This window comes from Neocloeon triangulifer, unplaced genomic scaffold, assembly GCF_031216515.1.
Source record: "Neocloeon triangulifer isolate White Clay Creek 2 clone unplaced genomic scaffold, ASM3121651v1 ptg000012l, whole genome shotgun sequence".
In the NCBI taxonomy this organism is placed as follows: domain Eukaryota; kingdom Metazoa; phylum Arthropoda; class Insecta; order Ephemeroptera; family Baetidae; genus Neocloeon; species Neocloeon triangulifer.
In genome coordinates, this window is record NW_026775554.1 from 4,868,890 (window position 1) to 4,877,982 (window position 9,093).

Below are 9,093 nucleotides of genomic sequence, written 5' to 3' on the forward strand. Positions count from 1 at the left end.
ACAAACAAACTGTTAGGAATAATATTTGCTCCAATTAGCATACAAACGAATTTAAAACTATTTCACCTTGGTCATTTTGTGTTATTGGAACACGAGACCCCTCTGCCACAGAAAAATACAATGCCGTCGGCTATAATAAGCCCGAAAATGGTGAAAAATAGGGAAAAACCGTAGGGTTGTTGACCTGGTGGGGCCACAGTAGTGGCGCCCCCAGACGGACTCAGGGTCAAACAGGGGCGGCGCACGCGCGCTCCTTGCTGCTGAGTTCAGTCGCCACTCGGATGCAGGCAGAAAATGGCGTCTGCAAAGTTTCTCGAGGAAGCCCTGAACAATGACGTCGACGAGTCGGCCGTAAACGCGATCGTGGGCTCCCTGGAGACGCAGCTTGGTTCGGCGGGGGCAGTCGGAGGCGGCGCCCCCACCCCCGGGCCCACAGTCGCGGTCCCCGGTGCCGTCGCCACGGCTCAGCTCAACGGGCCCGCCAAGCACAACGGGGCCCCGGACATAAACAACGGCGAGCCAGCAAGACCCCTAAAGACTGAGCCGCCGACGGTGAACGGCATAGTGACGCCGCCCACCCCCGTTGCCACCCCCGCACCAGCAAAGCCCCCACCTGTGATCAGCAACGGCGCCACCAAGACGGTGCCGCCCCCGCCGGCCCTTGTGCCTGCTGCCGCCCCCACCATGCAGATCCTCAACGTGAACCCTATCCGAGCGGCGGCCCCCAATGCCGCCCCCGGAATTAACCCTGGGGTTATGCAGAAAGGGGTGCCGCAGCGGGTAGTCATCGGCACCCAGCAGATGGTCGGCGCACGTCCTGGACAACCTGGGGTACGCCCCCAAACCCTAACCTTTGCTGGAGGATTTTTGTCCCAGACGTTGTTTTCATTGGTCAAAAAAATTCACCCTTTCAATAGCCGGTCTCTGATTGGTTTGAGAATTTCGATTTGTTTTGATATGACTATGACAACACTCACCACTGAAGTCAAAATATTTACTCTTACTCTCTTACTCATGGTCAGCGTTACTATTTTGTAACTGAACTTCTGGAAATAATTATTCTATTCCACAATTATTTTTCTATGTCTAAAGATTTAAATTTTTTTTTTTCAAAATAATTAATCAGAAAAGTGTTTTATAGGCTGCATCAGGGCTGCATGATATGATATTTAAAGATCCTTTCTTAACTTGTCACCGATCCATTTTCTAAACAATATCAGATTGAATTTCAACTTTCCTTATTATATCAATAATACTTATGTTGTAGTTTCAATTATATAAAAATGAGCACCACGAACCAGACCACTATTAAAGAATTATTTATCCACTGAGAGATTACATTCAAATCATGCTAATGCCACTTAAAAATTATTATTTATTTATGATTGCCAATTTCCTCCTCAATTTTTAATATGCAAATTTGTGAGCTCCCCAGTAATTTTTCTCCCTTTTGCAGCAAATCACCCTTCAGGCAATACCAGGTCTGCAACCTGGCGCGCAGGGTCACATCCTGGTCAAAACAGAGAATGGGCAGCTGCAGTTGTTGCGCGTAGGCAGCATCGGACCAGCCACGACTAATGCACAGGGAACATTAACTCAAGCAGGAGCCCCTGGAGCAACGACTACCTACCGCCTCCAGTCTGTGCCAGTTTCGGCCGCCCCAAGACCAGGAGCACCTATGCAGCAGGTCGCCACAGCACCGCAGGGTGTCAGACTGGTAAAATATATTTGAGTTCAGCAGAATATCATAGACCCGATTGCATCATCATTTTTATGAGTATTGTAGTTTTGAAGGAGTTTTCGTTAGTTATTTTTATGTGTTTGATTTTAGTGTACATCGTGAAATTCTTAAATCTAAAGGAGTTATTTTGAATTTATTTAAACAGAAATTTACTTAATCAGTTTAAGACTTGCATATTCGAATAACGCAAATCCATCAAATTATTATTTTCATATTTTATTTAAATATTCCGTTATTTTTTTATTCTCATTTTGTTTACCTTGTCTAAATACTGTCATTTTTTCCCAGGTGACCGCAGGGACAAACTTGGCCGGTGGCGTTGCAGTGACGCAGGGCATCGTGCAGCCACAGCAGCAGACGGCCGCGCAACTGGCGCAGGTACGTTGCCCGTCGTTCCTCAGCGACGATCCGGCGCGATTCTATTTCAGCTCTGAAAAGACTCGTTTGCAGCCGTGGGGGCCCATGGTGGGTCGGCCTCCAGCGCCGCCTCCGCGTCCTGCGTGGGCGGCACCCCCAATGATGGTAAATGCGCCCTCCACGCTCCCCTCTGCAGCCTGTCAATAACCAAACACTCATGTTGCTTTTTTAGTGCTGTAGAGAGGCGCAGTGTAGAAATTACTATTGGATGGTGAGCCAAGACCGAGTCAGAACACTGTTTTTATTTTCACTTGCACTTCTTTGCACTCGATAGGAGATTCACTTCCGTCCCCACCTGCTTTCCCGCCAAATTATTCTCTTTATCCCCTGACGCCTGGTAAACATAACCTTGGGTCGCTTTCGTCCCAATTTTTCAGCCCTTCCAGTGTTTTCCTGCCAAAATTAGAAATGTTAAGTTTATTTTGTTGCATCAAAAATGGAAGGTGAATAACAATAATCAGCAAAACAAAATCTTCCTGAAAATAATGTTTAATAAGTCTTGATAAGTCTGCATTATTTGATTCAATTTGTGCAAACCTTTTTTTGCAGTGAAAATATTCTCTTGGCACTTATATTTGTTTTCGTTCAAACACCTGTTTTGAACTTCCCATTTAAAAATCCATCCAAGGGGCCTTCGATTAACAAAAATCCTTAGAAATTCCATAAAAAATATGGAAGCTTTTTAGAGTTTCCAATGGGAAAGCAGTCGCGCGCGGGCACCGTGTGAGCTGTTGAGCAAGGATTTGGATTTTTTATGTTTTTTTGATGTGGTGGCGCACAGGCAGGTGTCAAAAGTACGTGTGTTGGTGTCGCGCAGCAGCCGCAGCAGTGTGATTAACTCTCTTGTCGCTTGTTGAGCCGCTCTCATGTTTAAATGCAAAGACCCAAACTAACCCTTTCTTCACCTTTTGCAGAAGCAGGCCGTGGACTCAACAAAGGAAAAGTGCCGCAAGTTCCTGGCCAACCTGCTCGAACTTTCGAGTCGCGAACCGAGACAAGTCGAACGCAACGTGCGCACCCTCATTCAGGAGCTCATCGACACAAAGGTTTTTAAAAATACTATCATTTTTATCTTAACATATTTGAAGTCAAATTAGCCAATACAATTTCTCTTAAAACTTTTAATTTTAATAGGAAATTACTTTTTGGAAGGTTTTTAAGAATTGAAATTTCTCTATGTGTTGTACATTTTTTTTTTTTTTGCAAATTAGTGACCTTCAATCAGCCTTGTAAGATGAATTTTTTGTTTCCTTGTTGGTTTGCAGGCAGCCATTCTCTTTTATATAAATAAAGAGATAAAATTTGTGCATAATATTACTAATTTTAATGTCCTAGAAGAAAGAACATGTTTTGTAATGTGCTTTTTTTTAACTATACAGGTGGAACCCGAAGAGTTTTGCGATCGACTAGAAAAACTTCTAAACGCGTCGCCGCAGCCGTGCCTAATTGGTTTCCTTAAAAAGAGTTTGCCGCTTTTGAGGCAAGCGCTGATAACTAAGGAACTGGTCATCGACGGCATTAGGCCGCCACCAATGACTGTAGTCTATCAGTTGCCCCAGGGTGGACTTGTCATGCCCACCACCCTTCAGGTTTGATTTCTTTTTAATCACTTTCTTATTATAAATATTTATTTTCGGGAGAGTAAAATTAAAATTGATTTATACATTTAAAAATATAAACTAGATATCTGTTTCCGTTTATGAAGTTTTTCACAAATTTTTCTTATGATCAAGTTAATTTTTATCTAAATAAAAATTTAAGCTATTATCTTCGTGAGAAAAAATACGTAATAAAATATTTTATTTTTATGATCATTTAGTTTCTCGTTTGATAGTAAAATATACTTCTTAATTTTTTCCTCTCCACCGTATCTTTCTATCAACTTAAAATGATTGGGGTGTGTGAATTCCAGGCGCGTGGTCCTGGAACACAGGGACAGCAGATAAGACTGCAGGCAGCGCCTACGCAGCTGACGACGCAGGTCCGTGTGATGGCGCCGATGAACGCAGCAGGCGTCCGAGCACCCATGCAGCACCGACTTGTGACGGTGAGTGCCCCAGGCGCCGCGTCAACAGCCTCCACCACCACCACCGTGCGCCTGACCACAGTAAGAGACCCTCAGGGTCGCATCTTCGCTCAGCATGAGTTTCAAATTCTCGAGAGCATGCTAATTTGTAGAATATTTGTTTCTACTTGGTTTGGTTATAACTGTGGTTCAGGTAAACCCGTTATGTCTAACTAGCCTTAGGTCTATAGGCAAAACACCGGCTGGGGTTTCTCCTATAATTTATTTACTTGTTCAGGAAATTAGCTTTTTTAATTGCTGGCTTAATTTTGTATTTCATTGTTCCATTATTGACTGATTGTTTATTAATTTATCAGATATTTAAAGCAATCACCTATCTTATGTTTATCTCATAATTTTTGTATTCTATTATTTTAGATTCTATTAGTTTTAGATATTTGATTTATTTTTCATTCTTCAATATTTTTTTTTATTTTAAGAAATAGAATGCTTGAATATTAGGTTGAATAATATTTTCTGAGGTTTAGTGGTCATGTCAGTTGTAGAAAGATTACCTTCAAACCCTTTTTCTCTACTGCTAGTAGTTTAAAAATTCCCTGTTAAATATACATACCTCTTTCTGACCTCTAATTTTTATTCCAAAATCAGCCTACAAGGCCAATGGTTCCTGGGAAGATGGCCTCACCAATCACTGTTGTTCGAGGCCAGGTGCCTTCGGCTGCGACTACGACCATCAAAACGATGCCTGCCTTGTCCAAGGAGAAAGAGAAAAAGACGTTCTCTTCATCTGGTTATGCGTAAGTCATTTTGAAATTTTCATCATCAGATTATAATGTATTACATATTCTAGTGGCGACGACGACATAAACGATGTTGCAGCAATGGGTGGCGTCAACCTGGCCGAAGAGTCGCAGCGAATCCTTGGGTCAACCGAGTTTGTCGGCACACAGATCCGCTCAGTGAAAGATGAGTTGTTTCTGCATGCCGGCCCACTGCACCAGAGAATCAAGCAGATTTGTGAGTTAAATACAAATTGTTTTATAAACATTTTCTCTCTTGAAATTATATTATTATTATTTGTCTTGTGTTTTTGTATGAAAAGATAGAATTGTTAATGTTTTCTTCTGATCCATAGTGGCAAAGCACGGTCTAGACGACCCGCCAAACTCGGAAGTGGCAGCCCTTATATCTCATGCCACCCAGGAGCGCCTTAGAGAACTAGTAGAAAAACTCGCAGTCATCTCCGAACACCGACAAGACATGCTCAAGGTACTTTCATACAAAATGTATTCAAGATTCTTGTGCATTTTGCACAAGATTTACAATTTTTGGAAGTTTTAAAAATATCTTTCATGATTTTTCCTACAAACTTCTTTTTTATTGTGTGGAATTTTTTTTAAATATTGATTAATTTCAGTTGGAGTCTCACTACGAGCCGACGCAGGACGTTCGGGCGCAGCTGCGGTTTCTTGAGGACCTAGATCGAATGGAGAGGCGGCGGCACGATGAGCAGGAGCGCGAGCTTCTTCTTCGGGCGGCCAAAAGCAGATCCAAAACAGAGGACCCTGAGCAGGCCAAACTCAAAGCCAAAGCAAAAGAGGTTAGACAACTTGGCTTTGATTTGAGGGCAAGGAGATTTGAATTTTCACTTCTCACAGATGCAACGGGCAGAGATGGAGGAGTTGCGCCAACGGGAGGCCAACCTGACAGCCTTGCAGGCCATTGGCCCCAGAAAAAAGCCAAAGCTCGACCTCAATGGCGCCTCCAGCTCCTCTGGACAGGTGAGAGTTGTGCTAAATTTTTATTTCTAACAAAACTAGGAAAAAGTAAAATTGATAAATAGTAAGATACCACAAAGTAGAAGATTTTTAAGAAAAGAAAAACATTTTCAGTATTATTTTCAAGACTTTGGAAACCACTGTGTGGTAAAAAGCGCCTTGTTTTAAGCATCTAATTCCAGTTTCTAATTACAATTTGTTTATTTCCAGTCAACGACGGCAGGGGCAAGTGGTTCTAGCAGTAGTACAACAAAAGCCACGGTGAGTCTCCAATTAAATAAATATATTTTCAATACTATTATTATACAATATACAAAGTCTTGGAAATTTCAAAAATAAAGAAAATTTAAATTCTTCTGAAGTTAAAAGCTTTTAGTTTTTTGTTCAAAATTATCTTTCGGAGAAAAAATATTGAGACAAGTGGATCTATTTTAATTCCATGAATTTTTTACAGATGCCATTGAGATCGAGAGTGAAGCGAGTCACCATGAAGGACATATTGTTCTTGCTGGAGCAGGAGAAGACGACGTGTCGGTCGCCGTTCCTCTACAAAGCTTATCTCAAGTAGATCAACTGGCGAAATAAAATTAAAATGCAAAACAAACCGAATAAGTGACTGTGAAGAAGAGAAATGCAAAAAAGCGGCGGCCATTTTAATCGCGTCTATTTTTGTATCGCGCGGGACACCAAAGAGGACCTTGATCACATTCCACTGTCTCAAGTGCACTTGGATTGCGCTGGCCCACCGGCCGCCCCCAACCTAATGCCTGCCCCCACCCCCGTGCCCTGAGAAAGAGAAAAGCAAGAAATGGACGGACGGACGGGGAGTTTGTTGTGGTCCGTGTGGGTCCAGCAGTCGGTTACGCTAATTGTTTGTTAAGTTTGTGTTTAGTCGGGTCTTCTAGTGAGTACCTTGGATCGTACATACACCGCTCTGTACTGTACATACAACAAAAACAACCAACGTTTCGTTGTTTGATTAATGACCACAAATGCTGATTCACCGAGAGACATTTCCTATGAGAATTGAGCGATGGAGAATCAAAACCGATTTGTTCGTTCGCATGTGAACGGAGTTGCAAGGAGTCGTTTGTTTTAATTCAGTGTTGTGCATGTTTTTTTTAGAGAAAAGCAGATTTGAGGAGAATAATCAACAAGCCGATGAAAAAGAGAAAATATCTATTAAAAATTTTTATTTTGCACCTCACATCTTTCATTAAAAGTTGAAAGTATCTTGATAAGTAACCCTCTTTTACTTAAAAATAATTTAGCAAACCAATTGGAATAGATCATGATGATTTTTTTATCATAACCTAATTTTACAAATTAAAATTTAATGATAAGAATTTTTGGAGTTGAATTAAATTTGTCAACATTTAGGTGAAAAGTAATGTCATTTTTTTGTTTAAGCTTTGCAATTAGCATAAAATGCTACATATAATTTCTAAAGTGACTTTCTGATTTTTTTTTATTTTAATAATATTTTGCCAATTTTGTCCTTTTAATCTAATTATACCAGCACAAAGATTTATTTGCAAAAAAAGGGCAATATGATAAAAGTTGGTGATGGAGCTGCAGAGCTTTTTTGAATGGAGATAGAGCTGCTGGATGTTATTGTTTCTCAGCGCGGCGCAGGAAGCTTTAGCTGCAGGGCGTCGGACGGACCGTCGGGCGGAAGCTGCTGCGAAAACGAACTCGGCGAGAAAATCGTCGCTAATTAACAAAGTTTGCCTCCACTCTCGCGTCCGTTGATTTTCCAACGGGAAACTAAAACAACCGGAAAATTTTGCCCAGCATTGTCGTTCTTGGAACAATTTACTGGTTCCACGTTATTTTTTATATACATAAACTACAATTTCATTTATTTAGATACGAGAGCAGGGAAGAGTCAAATTGGTTGGATTTTCGTCGCCAGATTTTTTTGGCCGGGAAATGACTTTGTTGTTGATCATCTCGTTGGCTGCTTTTTTCTCTGCCTTGACGTCTCTATCAAAGGTATAAAAATCAGAAGCGCGATAACGAGCGCCGGCAATCCGATCGCGGCATCATTATATTAGCGTTTAATTGGACGCATCGCGATCTCATCCGTCCGGAAAAAAAGCAGAAAGAAAACAAGCTCCCTATTTTCTCTCCGCCTTTGATAATTTCTGGCGTTGAAGGCTCCCTTTCAGCTTGTTTTGTTTTCGCAGGTTCTTTCTTCTTTTTCAACTTTTAATCACGTTCGCGCGCGTGATATCGAGTTTCGCGTCGGAAAGTATGAGCGCCTAAGCAGTGAAAAGAAAACATGGTGTTTAAAGATCGAGGGATTATAAAGAAGTAAGAAGAGAAGCTGTTTTCTTCAAAATCTCATCTGAAATTGAAAAATGCTTCCAAAATGTAAAACAAATTTTCCTGAAATCGAAGGCAAACGGAGGTAAATATATAGTTTAGCCTAAAACAAATGTTATATGAAATTAATATTTGATTAGTTTGTCTCTTCAGCTTCTTAGTTCGTGTTTGTATTTTTGATCATTTTAGTTAATGATTTTGATTAAAATCAATGTCCTTTTTATATTTATCGTAGGATATAATAAAATAAATAAACTCATATATAATTTTGATAAGTTTGTTTAATCCCATGGTTCATTTTTAATTCAATGTAGTTTTGTTAACTTCAAATAAAAAAGCTCCATTTGATTGAGACAATGATCAATTTATAATCTATACAACAATTTTAATTCCAGTTAATTATAATTATTAGGGGGAACAAAAAATGTAACGCATTTAAATTTTTCCCTCGCCATTTTTCAAAAATAAATTTGAGCCGGAGTCGGACGGGTGAGAGTTGATTAGAAAAAGCAGTCGGCATGGCCGGAGGCAGCGACGGGCCGGGGGCAGGACGGCGGCGGGTTTGCATATCGAATATCTGGCCCGCGGGGCTGCTCTCGTTCGCGTTCGTCCTCGTTGGGCGCGCACAAGAGAAGGGCCGGCGGCGTCGGAGGCTCTCCTTTGGCGTCGCCATGGCAACCGCAACTCAATATCGCGCCGCTCTCGCGAGCGAACCAATTGCGCCGGCGAGGCCCCGCGGGGCCGCCTCCGGGCCTCCGGGCCACCGCCGCCGAGAGAGCCACTTTTAATTATCTCCGCGGCGC

General features: G+C 41.6%; 1 protein-coding gene across 2 annotated transcripts; it reads left to right on the forward strand.

Annotated features, from left to right (window-relative positions):
* Positions 1 to 250: 250 nt before the first annotated feature.
* On the forward strand, positions 251 to 7,164 carry LOC132196363 (transcription initiation factor TFIID subunit 4). Of its 2 annotated transcripts, none has more exons than XM_059618940.1 (13): positions 251 to 831; positions 1,457 to 1,717; positions 2,030 to 2,119; positions 3,073 to 3,204; positions 3,538 to 3,747; positions 4,071 to 4,265; positions 4,833 to 4,981; positions 5,035 to 5,201; positions 5,320 to 5,453; positions 5,602 to 5,784; positions 5,843 to 5,965; positions 6,173 to 6,223; positions 6,417 to 7,164. In XM_059618940.1, the coding sequence occupies exons 1-13, from the start codon at positions 295 to 297 to the stop codon at positions 6,528 to 6,530; spliced, it is 2,346 nt and encodes a 781-aa protein (XP_059474923.1). In that variant the 5' UTR covers positions 251 to 294; the 3' UTR covers positions 6,531 to 7,164. The 2 variants fall into 2 exon arrangements, with proteins under 2 accessions (XP_059474923.1, XP_059474924.1); XM_059618941.1 differs by having other exon boundaries at positions 4,071 to 4,205.
* The last annotated feature ends 1,929 nt before the right edge of the window (positions 7,165 to 9,093 follow it).